The following is a 16,963-nucleotide window of genomic DNA, read 5'->3' as shown; positions in this document are numbered from 1 at the left end:
TTGTGACACTTTACTAACCATAGATGAGCAAAATAAAGATATTTGACACAATATAGCCTTCCTTGTTGAATTAACTATCTGTCACCGAAATAATTTTTCAAATCCAACACCTAGTTCCAGAGTATTAATATCTAGATTTTGAAGTTATATTATCAGCTTATAATAACGAAGTGATACTCGTGCGAAGTCATGGCGGGTCGCTCGATGCAGGCTCAACCACTTTCCTCCGTCCGCGTCACCCGGTGTTGGGTGTCGGCATGCGAATTTTCAAGGTCACGACGGGGGTCGACGACCTTGGTGGAAGAATGTTTGGTTTCTAATTAGTATACCGTTTTCGGGTATTGATTGAGATACAGATATACAATTTTATCAATGATGTCGGTTAAGATTTTATTAATATTAGTACCTTTTCTTACTAATCTATCTCCTCTTAATATTTCACGCCAAGCTCGTTCAAACATTGTTAATGAAAAAAGCAGTGAACATGCAAAATATTCCTTACTACATATAGGTACTAAAAACTCTGTTTTCAACGCGATAAGAATCTGCTTTCCTCTCCGAGCCGGTATGTGTGAACGGACCTTTAGACCTATCCTTTTCTTGGATCTAAGAAGCCGTGGGTTAGGTATGTCGAATTCTTACCGACTGAAACCCCACTGTGTTCCGTCGAGCCGCATTAATGATGGGGCCGCGGGTATTGTGTCGAATTCTTCCGCGACAGGCCTTACCTATCCTGAAAATACTTGCGTTAAAACCGCAGTATCCAACTAGTGCTAAACACAGGGAAGTGTGTATGAATACTTGCAGTGCATTACACAGTAATTATCGATATTACAATGTCATTATGCATTTACAGTAGTACATACTGTTTTAATATTAATGTATTTTTTGAGGAACTACCTACGTGTTTGTTTAATTTCGTCATGTCCGTCTGTTAGTTTTTCATTAGATGTACATAATTGGTTCTATTATATGAAACCTTTTGGATGCGTATTGTTTTAATGTTGTGAAATTTTTATAAGGAATCTCTCTCTCTCACAGGACAAACATTCGAAAAATTACATCTATCAAAATTCAGATAAGCTATCATATCATATTGTATAGATTTTTCACGACATCAAATACGATCGCGGAAGAATACATGAAATGATTCCATATTTATTTGTTACTCACACTCAGTCTCCACACTTGAGTGAGCCCCTCAAAGTTATCGGTACTTGTTGAATCTAGTATCTAGATTATATATCAATACTACGCGTGACGCTCAGCTTCGCCCGCGTTTTCAAAGAAAAACCCCCATAGTTCCCGTTCCCGTGGGATTTCCGGGATAAAACGTATCCTATGTGTTAATCCAAGTTACCCTCTATATGTGTGCTGAATTTCATTGTAATCGGTTCAGTAGCATTTGCGTGAAAGAGTAACAAACTATGTATGTTTACACATTCATCCATCCTCATTCCTCACACACTTTCGCATTTATAATATTAGTAGCACTAGCTGTGCCGCTCGGCTTCATCAGCGGGAATTAGTGGGAATAGCAATACTAGAGATCATTTTATTCTGGTATAATTATAAGCTAGATGAATCAAGACAAGATTAAAAAAAAAATTGAGTTTATCTTGTATTTTGTGTTTTAGGGCTGATTTTTCAATCGTTGGTTAAAACTTATTCGTCGAATAATGTATAAAACTACCATTTTAAAACGTATTCTAATTGCCCGTATTTGACAGTTTACGTGACATTTTAATATTATCGTGTAATACTTTATTGGACGGATAAGTTTTATCCAAGCATTGAAAAATCGGCTCTTAATTAAAACTATATTTTTGAAATTAGTCGAAAGACGCGAGTTCGAATCACGCCTCGTGATCGAAATTTAACTGCTTATTCTTTAAAAAATTCTCAATATATTGTTTTTTTTTTTACTATATTATGTATGAGCTGGTGCACTAGTCTTAAACTATAATATCTTGGGACGTCGCCGAAATAAATATTGAATTTAAATGAAGTCGCTCTGACGGCATTCTTGGATTTGCATTTACATAATATAGCCGTGATTCATACCTGTTTATTGTTGTATGTGCTAGCTTTGGCCCGCGGTGTCGCTTGCGTTGGCTATAGGGTAAATGGATAAATAGGTTGCCGGTCAGGTAGGATTTAGGAATATTGTGGTTGAGACTGTTCAAAGAAATTTAAAAATTGTTTAGTTTTTCAGATTATTTCTAACGTAGTATGAAAACAATTTTCTTACTAATATTATAGGCTAAAAATAAATCTTCTTATATATAAAAATGAATCGCAAAATGTGTTGGTAAGCGCATAACTCGAGAACGGCTGAACCGATTTCGATAATTCTTTTTTTATTATATTCCTTGAAGTACGAGGATGGTTCTTATGTAGAGAAAACGTAAATATTATGTACCACGGGCGAAGCCGGGTCGGACCGCTAGTTCAGAATAAAATCATTCTTTTTAGTAGTATAAGAGTAGATATAAGATTTATTAACTTACGCATAATTCAAATTTTTATGTCTCATAATAAAAATTTAATCGATCCGTCCGTAGGTACATGGAAGATATTTAGTGACGGAATACAGTGGGGTTTTGGTCGGTAGGAATCCGACATAACCCACGGCCCTTTCCCCGGAAGCCGTGGGTATCTATGCAAGATTTCCCCACTTAAAAAAAAAAGGTACATGGAAGATATGAAAAAGAAACTTTATTAAGCGTCTTTAATGCAGTATGTATAGCCCAAAACAATGATTATTAGTAAATTAGTAAATTAAATATTTAATATTCTTTTTGATTATTGTAAACAATCACCGAACATCGATGTTTTGTTAACTCATGCTTGTTTACAAACACTAGATCTTACGCTATTTGTAGCGTAAAATGATTGAAATCTTAATGAATGAAATTGATGTCTTCACTTTCAAATATGATTTGTTTTTACTAGTAATCTATATCTTCTTTCTTCTTATATATAAAAATGAATCGCAAAATGTGTTGGTAAGCGCATAACTCGAGAACGGCTGAACCGATTTCGATAATTCTTTTTTTATTATATTCCTTGAATACGAGGATGGTTATGTACGAGGATGGTTTTTATGTAGAGAAAACGTAAATATGTACCACGGGCGAAGCCGGGGCGGACCGCTAGTTGTAAATAGTAGAAGTTTTGCGTATGTTATAACTTATAATATCTCAAGAGGCAGTGTATTTTAATAGATGATGTTGCCCCATATTAAAGTTTTAAAATTTGTTATGACAATAGATACAGCAAAATATTAGTTTGTCTGTAAAGAATAAACAAAAAACACGTATTAAAAGCAGATAACATAGACCGGGAGATACTGACACAAAATTTCGAGTCATTTGTAACAGGATGGCGGTTCTACAGGGTTCTTAGTACGCAATGACAAAAAGAAAAATGATGGTGTGAACGCTGGTACCGGCGGCTTAGTCGCGTGGGCGTTAGTCGAACTCGTCGGAAAATAGTGAAAGTCAAACGATTTGTAACAGTATGGCACTTATTTTTCCTGTAAGTTTGAGGATCAACGAATATAAATACAAAATTTCAAAGATCTAGGTGTTGCAAATCTTCACTTATATAAATTAATAATAAAATTATTTTTCAAGTATGACAGCACTTTTTCCCCCTACTAGAAGTATGGCAAATATAATAATGGCCACATTTTATCAAATACTCTCCAAAAAGCCAAATGCAATACTGGTACAAAAAGATAGGCGAAATAAAAAAAATTTGCAGATTTTCGGCGGTATGGCGACCATTTGGAATCGTCCGAAAAGTATGGCATGGCGATTTTCGTAAATGGCTGCACGACGATGGTTACCTGTGCAAAAGTTAGCTTGGTACAAATGGTTGAATAATTGTTTTTTTTAAATCAACACATTCGCGTCGGTATGGCGGGCTGTAAGTCATACCGGAAAAGTATGGCATGACACTACCGCCTACTTCTTTTTTATGGGCTATCGGTAAATTCTAAAATTTTTGTGTTACAAATCGTTTGACTTTCGCTATTTTTCCGACGAGTTCGACTAACGCCCACGCGACTAACCCACCGGTACCAGCGTTCAAACCATCATTTTTCTTTTTGTCATTGCGTACTAAGACCCCTGTAGAACCGCCATCCTGTTACAAATGACTCGAAATTTTGTGTCAGTATCTCCCGGTCTAACACTCCCATTATTGCACGCCTCATAAGCGAAGCGTTGAGGTGGGTACTACTGTCACTTCGCGCAAAACATCTGATTTTTCAAACTTAAAATGTCTTTATGTATCATACATTGCACTTGTAAGATAATACATACACACACATATTAAGAAAAAACACTATTTTTAACGTTCATGATATATTTGATGTCATTTTTGTTATTTAAACTAGTTAAAAAACAGTTTAAAAAAGTTCTGTCTTGGACGTCCGTGTGTCTGTATGTGCGGATCCTTTTTCTTGTTAACACGATAGCGACCGAAATACTTTACTAATCGAGTCTTTTTTTTTCTCTTACGCTTGAGTATGCTCAGGAATAGAACCCTTTCATTTTTCAGGGTCTGATTCGATGTGGTTTAATTGTTATTAAATAAACAAAAATAATAATTAATAAATATTTATTTAAAAAAAATTATGAGGCGTGCACTTTTGGATTTTCCAAATTATTTTGGTCTTATTATAAATAGATATGTCTTCAAAGCGTCCATGGGTTTTATTTTTGAAAACTTATAAATTGTTCATTTACAATTTAGTGTAGGCTTGAAAGACATGCGCAAAAGTGCAAAAACACACAGAACTTTCGTTTTCATGAAATGAATGTCACAATTGACTCCTTACCATCTCTTTACTAATTGTAGCTTACTGCTTAGTTAACATTGATGAACACTCGACAATCTTGATGAGCTCTCCCGGGACTGCAGCGTGTTAATTAACGAGGGGATATCATGTAGGCACTCACTGCTTAGCATTCAGGCTGCATTTCTTATGTAGGTCACTGTGATGGGCGGAGCGATTTAGGATTAAAAATTATTTTTGACACGTTTTTATTAGTTTCACCTGTATGTTTGTAAATAAGTTCTTTTAGACTTATTTTGAGTTAAACAGACAGATTTAATTCAAACTTTATAGACTTATCAAAGATCGGTGAAAATACAATAATTTCACGAGTTTTAGCGTGTTTTCATTTTTTTATACTATGTAATTATTACTTCCAATACGCAAAGTATCCTGTGTTGTATAACAAATAAATAAATCCGTCAGGTTATCTTTTTAATACAGGGCCAGTGAGGCATAAATTAAGGCCGAAACCCGCATGTTCTTACATGATTATAATTCACCAATCACACTGGCCAAATACGGGTTGGTGTTGCGTTATTGTAATATTTTAGTATTTGGAAGGTTAAAACTGAAGAGAAGAAAAAAGCGACATTTACTTAGTTTAGTAGTACCAGTAAATTTTGTATTTATTTTTAGTTTTATTGCTGTTATTAAATTTAAACAGGCTACGTTCCCTCATAAAAGTCGCCATAGATTATGGAAATATAATGATTTATCCACTCTCCGCTATGCTTATGAACGTAAACATCATCTAAACAACAGGATGATGTCACGAGTATATTTAGATTTTCATATTTTGCCGTCGACTGACTAATCGTATGAACAGTTATATAATTGGTCAATACATAATAATACATTATGCGTTTTGTTTTTTTCTGTGTAAGTATTTATAAGAACAAGTGCGGGGCGGATGTATTTCATATACTGTGCTTGTGTTCTTGAGATTTATGTGAACTATGATAATAGTAGCCGTATTTTATAATAGGCTGAGTGGTTTTACAGGACTAAGAAAACCAAAAATTAGTTTATTTTATATTGCACTTAGACTTTAGAGACGATATTGCCAACAAACAAGACATTAGTAGGTTATTCTCTTATGCCTCTAGCCAAAAGCTAATCTATGTCCATATTTTTCCATATTTAACTTAAATATTAACAAAAACATCTATTATTATTTATTATGTAAATGTAAATTGTAAAGCATGATCTAAGCACATTAAAAACAGTTCACTGCAAAAACAAATATTTAATACGATCAATATAGCTAAATAATTATAAATTCGCGATATCGCAATCCGTAACCGCACGGCGACCTCCGTTCCGTCGCGTCCTTGCCTCTGACGGCACGTATGTTGACTTTGCGAGATAGCAAGTGTGTGGTTGGGTTTTGATTATCATGTATTGTATTGGTGAATATCCTTTTTTTTAAGTGGGGAAATCTTGCATAGACCTACGGCCTCCGGGGGAGGGGCGCTGGGTTATGTCGGATAATTGGTGAATATCCTAGTTACTATAATCTATACTTAATCTATACTAATATTATAAAGAGGAAAGGTTTGTATGTATGTATGTATGGTTTTCACGCATAAACTACTGGACCGATTTTGATGAAATTTGGCACAGATAATCTTTAGACCCTGAGAAAGAACATAGGCTACCTTTTATTGCGAAATATGTACCACGGGCGAAGCCGGGGCGGACCGCTAGTAATATTATAAAGCTGAAGAGTTTGTTTGTTTGAACGCGCTAATCTCAGGAACTCCTGGTCCGATTTGAAAAATTCTTTCGGTGTTAGCCTATTCATCGAGGAAGGCTATAGTCTATATATCATCACGCTAAGACCAACAGGAGCGGAGCCACATGGGTGAAACCGCGGAGCGCAGCTAGTTGATTGTAATGCCATGGAATAATGGTAAATGGATGGGGATGAAATGGTAAAAGATAGCCTATTACATCACTCTTTTTCATTTGTATTATTCTATTTATATTATTGATGTGTATTAGGCTGTGGAGTCCGACGACTCCTGGCTCTTCAGCCTTTTCGCCGGAAGCCGTGCGTATGAATAAGTATTCCCCAATTTATTATTTATCTGTATCTGTAGATTTATATATGTATCACAAGCTCTCCTTTAGTCTCAGGTTGAAGTTAAGTTGATCGATTGCTAATTATTATTATTGTTATTTCAAAGAAATATCAAAGTGTGAGCTGTGGTGCGCGGGCGCATATCGCAACATTTGGTTTACAATAATTATCAACTGTCAGCGGAAACTTGGTAGTGATACCGTAGTGGTGAATGTGGGTGAATCATTGCCGGTGTGCTGTATGGAAAATGTGGAATATTATATTTTATCTATATTATAATTAATATTTTTAATGTTTTTAGTCTTCTGAAATTATATGTACTGATTTGACGACGAATAAATAGTAGAATAAATTTAGATATATGTATATAGAGTAAATTTAATAAAGTATCAGGGTAAGAATACTAATGTAAGTACCTTACTATAAAATATTGTTCATATGGAAGTTTGTTTGTTCGTCTATCTTTTACGTCGCAACGGAGCGATTTTATAGTATGACTTTTTGTTTCTGGAGATAGTTAAGTAGACAGTGATATAGGCTTCTTTTCAATGCGATCATACCACATACTTTTAAATACGCGGGGGAATCCACGTTCAAAAATTTAGTTTTCATATGCGTATTTTGTTATTATCTGAAATGTAGGACAAACGATTGTTTTTATTACAATTCAATTCACACAAACTATTCCTCAGCCTATCAGTTTGACTATCATATCACTCACTATCACCGCATACCTACGTGATGTATTTGTACTTATCTAGATTCACATCGCCGATAGTGGCCTGGTTCTCGGTAGGCGCACGTTTGACGTTTTGGAGATGCGTTTTGGTAGGATAGGTAGAGAAGTAAGGGTGGTTTGTGAATGGAGTTCTTTTTATTGTGTGTATATCGACTATCTAGATTCTAAGGTATGACACTATCGCCGATAGTGCCCTGGTTCTGTGTAGGCGCACGTTTGACGTTTTGGAGATGCGTTTTGGTAGGATAGGTATAGGTAAGGGTGGTTTGTGAATAGGGTTCTTTTTATTGTGTGTATATCGACTATCTAGATTCTAACTTATGACACTATCGCCGATAGTGCCCTGGTTCTGTGTAGGCGCACGTTTGACGTTTTGGAGATGCGTTTTGGTAGGATAGGTATAGGTAAGGGTGGTTTGTGAATAGGGTTCTTTTTATTGTGTGTATATCGACTATCTAGATTCCAACGTATGACACTATCGCCGATAGTGCCCTGGTTCTGTGTAGGCGCACGTTTGACGTTTTGGAGATGCGTTTAGGATGGCAGGATAGGTATGGGTTAGGTAAAGGTGTGAATAGGGGCTTTTGCATGGTTTTTATGACCGTTATCTAGATGCTTAAATGTAACACTATCGCCGATAGTATGCTGGTGCTGCGCAGGCGCACGTTAGACGTTAAGTTGCGTTTAGGATGGGAGGACTGTATGGGTTAGGTTGGGTTATGAATGGGGGCTCTTTATGGCTTAAATGTCGGTCATAGAGGACCCTGGTGCTGCGTTTGCGTATACGTTTTTTGTGGTCTTCTTAAAGAAAATAGGCAATTTTTCAAATTTTATGCCAAATGTATATGATGGGATAGGGTGAAAGTAGATTGAGCTTTATGAAGCAGGGATCCTGTTTCAATGTAGTTTGAAATGTAGAATTTATTCTTCCAAATCCATAGGTTTAAATATACATTCGAGGATCAACGTTGTTTCGAGCTAAACTTGACCAATCTTTGGCTGGAGTAGCAAACAGTCTTTGATAGATGGGTAATATTTGAAAATTGTGTATCTATGTATGTCTCTGACCGCCTTCTCGGTACAGTGGTTGACGCGTGAGCGTAACACCAAGGGGTCCTGGGTTCGATTCCCGGTGGAGACGAAGAAAAAAATAATGTCTCGGTCTGGTAGGACACAGAAGGCTGATCACCTACTTGTCCCTAAAGAAAATCGATCAGTGAAACAGGTGTATAATGCATCTGCCCCTTACCCCACTAGGGGACATGGGACTTCACTTTTTTATCTATGTATGTCTGTAGAAGTGTCGAAAACACTTCATTGCGCTATACAGGAATTTTGTTTGTTATAATATGTATTACAACTGTTTATGGAATGTGTGTGAAATGTGAATACATGAAATAGCTATTGATATTGCAATATAAATTTGGGTGTGGTGCCAGGAAATGAATTTTGCGTTTGTTTGCTATTGTTAACTAGCTGCTCGCCCCTGTTCCACCCGGTGGGCTTTCTTTTTGTAAGTTTGAGATTTGTTTAACCGTTACTATCTTCATCCTAATTGAGATATTATATCCAACACACTAATCATTATTAAAATTAGTTCAACCATTTTTGAATGATAAGTGGTGTAACTAACACAACTTTATTTTGACTGGTTGTTACATATAGTAGTTTTTTAAAAGATGTAACGTATACATATATGTGTATTATTAATCCATACTAATATTATAAATGCGAAAGTAACTCTGTCTATCTGTCTGTTACTCAATCACGCCTTAACTACTGAACCAATTTGCATTAAATTTGATATAGAGATATTTTGATACCCGAGCAAAGACATAGGCTACTTTTTACCCCGGGAAATAGGATAGGTTTTATCCCGGAAATCCCACGGGAGCGGGAACTATGCGGGTTTTTCTTTGACTGCGCGGGCGAAGCTGCGGATGGAAAGCTAGTTAAAAATAAATATTATGTATATTATGTAGCAAGAATACTATAAATAAGAATACGTAATTAATGGATGCCCCCTACTTAGCTTACCTATAACAAAAAAAAAAATACTGCTAGTAAGAAATAACTACATGATATTTTCAATTTTGTTATACTATTTACTTATAATATATTTTTCCTTATTTTCAGACTCATGCAGCGGCGCGGTACCACGATGGGCAAGGACGGGTGAGGTGCGCGCGCGTCGCAACGACGCGCATCGAGCAACATGTCTTTTTTTAATAATCTCAAGAAGGTATGATCTTATGTGTGTTGTGATAAAAAGATGTAACAATGATAATGTTTATTGCATACACAAGTATAATATTTAAATACATGTATGTCGACGCCTCCTTGGTACAGTGGTTGACGCGTGAGCGTAGAACCGAGGGGTACTGGGTTCGATTCCCGGTGGAGATGAAGAAAAAAATTCACGGTCTGGCAGGACATAGAAGGCTGATCACCTACTCCCGTTCCTAAAGAAATTCGATCAGTGAAACAGATGTACAATGCATCTGCCCCTTACCCCACTAGGGGACATGGGACTTCACTTTATGTTGATTTAAACCAAAGTTGTGATAATAACGTTTATTACATCAGCTATCTGCCAGTCAAAATCGGTCCAGCCGTTCCAGAGAATGGCCGGAACGAACAGACAGACAAAATTTATAAAAAATGTTCTTTTTTGTATATGTACCGTGTATAAATCCATATGCATTTAATAAAAAGCAGTTCTTTCAATACTGCAAACCGACACTCCAATTCTATTTATTTGTAAACATCGTCTGCTCCAAAGTATTTTTTACCAAATTTTGCAACATTTTTCACTGACGCTCCACTCATGTCGGACGTAGCGTGATAAAGATTCGAAATACTTTCACTCTGTCGCTTTGTACTTAAGATAACTTTATTTAGATTATTTTGATAAACAATGAATAACATTAATGTATAAAATATGCTTTTCTAAATCTTCTTATTTTGCTTTACTGTTTATATACTACTAGTGGTCCGCCCCGGCTTCGCTCGTGGTACATATTTCGCAAAAAAAGGTAGCCTATGTCCTTTCTCGGGTATCAAAATATCTCCATACCAAATTTCATGCAAATTGGTTCAGTAGTTTAGGCGTGATTGAGTAACAGACAGACAGACAGAGTTACTTTCGCATTTATAATATTATAGTATGCTATCCAATTTAACGATGTTAAAAATTGTTGTAAGTATGATGATATGTAGGCGATATTTTTTTTTTTTATAACGACAGGCAATTTTTTATTAAATCTTCATCTAAAAATTCTTTGCAATTTTGCGCATTCTTAGAAAAATATCCTATAATATTTAGTAAGAAGATATTTCAAAAATCGATTTATGGTACAAATATATACTACATAGTACATATCTTTCTTATATATAAAAATGAATCGCAAAATGTGTTGGTAAGCGCATAACTCGAGAACGGCTGAACCGATTTCGATAATTCTTTTTTTATTATATTCCTTGAAGTACGAGGATGGTTTTTATAGAAAACGTAAATATGCACCACGGGCGAAGCCGGGGCGGACCGCTAGTATACTTTATAAGTAGGTTCATAAAATATATTATGACCATGGTACAAAGGTTATCCATACTAATATTATAAATGCGAAAGTAACTCTGTCTGTCTGTCCGTTACTCAATCACGCCTTAACTACTGAACCAATTTGCATGAAATTTGGTATAGAGATATTTTGATACCCGAGAAAGGACATAGGATAGGTTTTATCCCGGAAATCCTACGGGAACGGGTTTTTCTTTGAAAACGCGGGCGAAGCCACGGGCGGAAAGCTAGTGTAAATATAATTTCCTAACCTACAAGTGTTTACTATAAATTTACATACTGTATTATGTTATACATACCAACATTTTGCTGTGGGCCTATGGACTAATATGGAACTGATTAAGAAAATCAGAAGTTTCACTTATTTCAAGAGATTAATCATTAAGGGGTATAAAAAATAGCTTACGACGTATTCACAGACGTACCAACAAATATGTAACATTAAAAATTTCATAAAAATCGGTCAAGCCGTTTCCGAGGAGCATAACAATTAACACAGTGACACGAGATTTTTTTATTATAGATTATGTAGTAAAAGTTAAGCTGAAGTAATGAAAGTTACATAAGTATGAACTGACTTCACATGACGTTAAATTTTATATCTCTTAAACACGAAATCAATATCGATTGAGCCGTTTCTGTAAAAGTTGAGAAATGTTGTCACGAATAGCTAAGAAGTCCTACTAATATTATAAATGCAAAAGTTTGTGAGGATGTGTATGTGTGTGTGTGTTTGTTACTCTTGCACGCAAATGCTACTGAACCGATTACAATGAAATTTAGCACACATATAGAGGGTAACTTGGATTAACACATAGGATAGGTTTTATCCCAGAAATTCCACGCGAACGGGAACTATGCGAGTTTTTCTTTGAAAACGCGGGCGAAGCCGCGGGCGGAAATCTAGTTTACTATAAAGTAAAACTAGTATCAAGAAAAGCTCAAATAAATTTTGCGACAAAAAGATCTTTAAGAAAATATAGATATTCTTCGAAGACCATTAAACATTGGGTTTGTCGCAGATTAATTATCAAACGTAGGATTCCTTCAAAATATTGCCTTTAATAAATTTAGTCTAAATCTTTAGTTAAGCAATATATCTGCAATAGTGATGCTGTAGTGTGAAGAAAGTGTATATGGTTGGCAGATAGATGATGATGATTAAAGATAGTTGTTATTTATTATAATTAAAAAATAAGTTAAGCTAATTCATTCATAGTTAATTCCGTCCCTGCAGTGGGAACATAATATATGAGCTGCTGATGATGATGACATTTATGATAATGATGATGTCGTAGATGATGATAAAGACGTAGGAAGTCGTAGGTGATGAAACGAATAAAAGAAAAAAATGTTGTGTGGTTTTATGAAACCACGGTAAAAGTGAAACTTAGGCACAAAATTATCGTATTTGTACGATAATGACTCCGAACACTGCTTTATACCTACTCGGCAGCCGACCGTCACGCAACATGCGCTACACAGACCAAAAAGTTTGAGACGATGTAATAAAAGTTTCACTTTAATACGTTGTGTAAAATACAGTGGGATCAAATTAAGTAGAATGTAGATTATATAGGCTGATGATGGAAATTATAAATATGGTGATGATAACATTACAGGTGCTGCACCTCGGCAGCGGCAACGATGCGAAAAAGAAAAAAGTGTTCAGCAACATTCGCGACAACAGCGACCCTAATGACAATTGGGACATGATCGGCGAGCTCGGCGATGGAGCGTTCGGCAAGGTATTGTCACATGAGTAGAAAGACGGAACAGAGACTAAGCTTCAAACAACCGCGCAAATCGATTGCACTACTACAAGTACGCGGGGCATGTGTGTGTGACCGCAGGCCGCTTGTCACGTACGCAGCGATTCTGGAAAAAACCGGTTTGCGCTTGCACAGGCTGAGGACAGTCTCAGGGTTGATACGACGCACGTTGTTTGTTTTATTAGTTGCAACTTGCAAGTTTTAATATTTTAATATAAAACGTAATATTGTATTGTTAAAAATGGTTGTTTATTGTACTGTGTGTATGAATAATACTAGAAAAACTAAAAATATATCATATTTCATTTATCCCAAGGAGTACAATAGGTGAGTAAATATTTTGATTACTACTTTTTCAAGTAAGTACCTACTTGCGTTTATTTCATTAGGTCCTTTTTTAATAAGAAGAGAATTGTACACGGTGTGTTTTTACCTTTCATTATTATTACAAGTTTACTGTTTAGCATTTGTAAGTATGTATGTATGTATTGTAAGTGTGTACATACCTACCTACTACAACCCAACCCACCCAGGTTGGGTTGTAGTAGGTAGTTTTGTTTAATTTGTCTTAACCTATTGTGACAACCCTACCAAAATAGGTAACAATTTTGCACGTTCTTAAGAAGCTTAGTCTCTGTTCCGTCTTTCTACTCATGTGGTATTGTATTGTAAACTACCCTCTTTTAGTAAAACATCTTGCGTGATTATGATTGGCCTCTTGAAATTAAAATCCTTGTGTGATTATAATTGGCTTTGTAAAGTACCCTCTTAATGTTTAAAACCCTTTTTTTTTTTTTTTTTTTTATAGTGGGGAAATCTTCCAAAGATACCCACGGCCCCCGGGGAAGGAGCCGTGGGTTATGTCGGATTCTTACCGACTAAAAATGTTTAAAACCCTGTGTTATTGTTATTGGCTTTGTAAACTACCCTCATATAGTAAAAAAATAAATTAGGTATTATTGAAGTGGTATTTAGGGAGCAAGAAAGTTACTTTTTGATGAAGTGTATCCTCAAAAACAGGAGTTGAATATTTGTATTATATATTTGAACAGGATTTATTACAGAAGCCTAGTCAGGCTAGATTGAAGGAAAGATTTTAAAATGTTTATTTCGAATTTTAATTGCTACTTTTAATTTCGCATAAATATTGTCGCTCTTCGGCAAGAACTTTTCATATGACCAGCAACTCAACACGTTGATTTGTCTTTGTTGTTTAAACTTAAAAGATGTTTGCCATGAATGTAAGGCTTTAACTGTATATTTGTTGGCGTCTTTGGTGCAATAAATCACTACATAGTATAAAACAAAGTCGCTTTTTCTTTAAAACTACGCAACGGATTTTGATGCGGTTTTTCGTAATAGATAGAGTGATTCAAGAGGAAGGTTTTAGTATATAATTTATTAGGTTTTAGACGAAGCGGGCGAAGCCGCGGGCGGAAAGCTAGTATTAAATAAATCCATAATTTGTGTTGGCAGGTCTACAAAGCGCAACACAAGACCACCGGCCAGCTGGCCGCGGCGAAGATGTGCGTGCTCGACAACGAGGACGATCTGGCCGATTTCACGGTCGAGATTGACATACTCTCGGAGTGCCGACACCCGAACGTGGTCGGGCTGCACGAGGCGTACTTCGTGGACAACAAGCTGTGGGTGAGTGTGCTGTGCGGCGCGGCTTGGTAGTAATATTTTATAAAAAATCTAGCGGTCGCCCCGGCTTCGTCCGTTTTACATGTTTGAAAGAAAGAAAGAAAACGTTTGTTCAATGGCACATAGCCTCACAAGGACATAATGAAAGAAGAAAGAATTACGAACCACATCGGTTATGTGCTTTTCGTACCTTAATGAGCTATCGACATACAAGCCCAGATTTCGTGCCTCGTCAACTTTTTGGATTGCCTTACCCATGAGCTTGACGTCAAAAGATGGTAGAGATTTAATATGCTTTTTTGAACCGAATAACATATACTTTATAACATTCGTCTTGTTAGGATTCAGCACTAATGCATTGGTCTCAGCCCATTCTGCAATACTTGCGAGGTCATCGTTCAAGTATTTAACGGCATTGTGTAAATCAGTGGGGAAGAATGAAATGTATACCTGAGTGTCATCGGCATAAATGTGAAACTTACAATTTTTAATAGAATTTATTATATCAGCTGAGTAAAGAATAAATAAAATAGGGCCCAAAATACAGCCTTGGGGCACACCTCTTTCAAGTAGGCTAAAACTTGACACTTGGATACTGCCATCATCCAACCGAATTTCAACCCTCTGTTGTCGATTAGATAGATAACTATGAAACCAGAGCACTGTACTCTGTACTGGCTAAAACCATAATAATGTAGTTTCGACAAAAGCAGGGGAATATTAATACAGTCGAAAGCTCGGGAAAAATCAAGCAATACAAGGAGAGTGCACATGCCCTTGTCCTGAGCGGCCAATATATTGTCAGTGACGTCCAACAAAGTTGTTGTAGTACTATGGCACTTTCTGAACCCTGACTGAAACATGGGGAGCAAGTCATTTTTTTCAATAAAATCTGTGAGTTGGCTACAAACAACTCTTTCTAGTATTTTAGACATACATGGTAAAATACTTATAGGCCTTAAGTCTTTGTAAGAAGTTAGGCTACTTGTTTTAGGTAATGGTCGAACTAATGCCATTTTCCATAAACTAGGAAATGTTGACTTTTGTATTGAACTATTTATAATATGGGTTATAGGTTCCAAGGTATAAGGGAGTGTTAGTGAAGTGAAAACAATATAAAAACACATTTTGCGACAAATTTTTATTTTTATAAAAAAATAGTGTGTGCCGAGCACACGTATCAGAAGTGAAACTTTTTTCAAAGATACCAAAATCATCGCCTTACTCCATGACGTGACGGTATTGCCATGACGCGACTCTCAACGCGCCTTAAGAAATTTCACTTAAATTTTTTTTAATATCAACGTTTCTAAATTTATCAATTGAAATTACCTTATTATCTAACATAAATGTTAAAAGTCTAATATCTATACAATATGTTACGAGTGCTGCCATCCGGCGTAAATTGTCGGCAGACGTTTGTTTATTTTATATTTATTTATTTAAAACTATGTGTTGTACAAATAAATTAAATTAAATTTATTTATTTTCTCATCACAAATGAACAATCAACACATACATTGTTAATCTCTATATCTTAACACTAACAAAATGTTAAATAACCGTAAATGACCGTTCATACCAATCGTCAATGTGAATGCGTGGTTTTATTTTAACCCATTGAGCCCCAAGCGGCCCGATCGGTCCCAGACAATAGATTTTCTATTGTGTCTGTGGTTCCGGGGCCTTTTTTTTATAGTGGAGAATGCATTTAGGCATACCCAGGGCAATCGGGCAAAGAGCCCTGGGTTATGTCGGACTCACCCTGCTGAGTGCAGGGTCCTACCGACTGAACTCCACTGTGTTCCGCCGTGCCGCTTTATTGACGGGGCCGCGGGTATTCGGTAGAACCGCGTCCTCAGACATGGTTCCGGGGCCTGAGTTATTAATAAGCAATGTGCCATTGCAGATGCTGCTCGAGTACTGCGACGGCGGCGCGCTGGACTCGGTGATGTCGGAGCTGGAGAAGGGGCTGAGCGAGCGGCAGATCGCGTACGTGTGCCGCGAGATGTGCGCCGGCCTCGAGTTCCTGCACTCGCGCCGCGTCATACACCGCGACCTGAAGGCGGGCAACGTGCTCGCCACCATGGCGGGCGGCGTCAAGCTGGGTGAGTGGACCCCCCTCCCACCTGCAGGCCCCCAACGTGTATAATAACAAAAAAAAGATATTAAGGGGAGTCCCCATAGAACGGTACCCTTCGTGCGCGAGTCCGACTCGCACTTGGCTAACATACCGCGTGACACTTCGTGCAATATACTGAGTGACACTTCGTGCAACATACCGCGTGACACT

The 16,963-nt window shown here is 36.7% G+C and overlaps 1 protein-coding gene across 1 annotated transcript in view; it reads left to right on the top strand.

The window, feature by feature from the left end:
• The window catches only part of Slik (Sterile20-like kinase), a 50,669-nt gene that overhangs the window by 10,306 nt on the left and 23,400 nt on the right, over nt 1–16,963 (top strand). The window contains exons 2-5 of the mRNA XM_090118259.1: nt 9,808–9,913; nt 12,874–12,999; nt 14,500–14,673; nt 16,580–16,778. Coding sequence (XP_089974385.1) covers nt 9,887–9,913; nt 12,874–12,999; nt 14,500–14,673; nt 16,580–16,778 — 526 coding nt within the window. The 5' untranslated portion in view covers nt 9,808–9,886. The remainder of the gene's footprint in view (nt 1–9,807; nt 9,914–12,873; nt 13,000–14,499; nt 14,674–16,579; nt 16,779–16,963) is intronic.

This window comes from Colias eurytheme, chromosome 29, assembly GCF_061535395.1.
Source record: "Colias eurytheme isolate Ceu_HAF_F1 chromosome 29, ilColEury1 Martin Lab GWU primary, whole genome shotgun sequence".
Classification (NCBI taxonomy): domain Eukaryota; kingdom Metazoa; phylum Arthropoda; class Insecta; order Lepidoptera; family Pieridae; genus Colias; species Colias eurytheme.
This window is presented reverse-complemented; position numbering and strand designations above follow the sequence as displayed.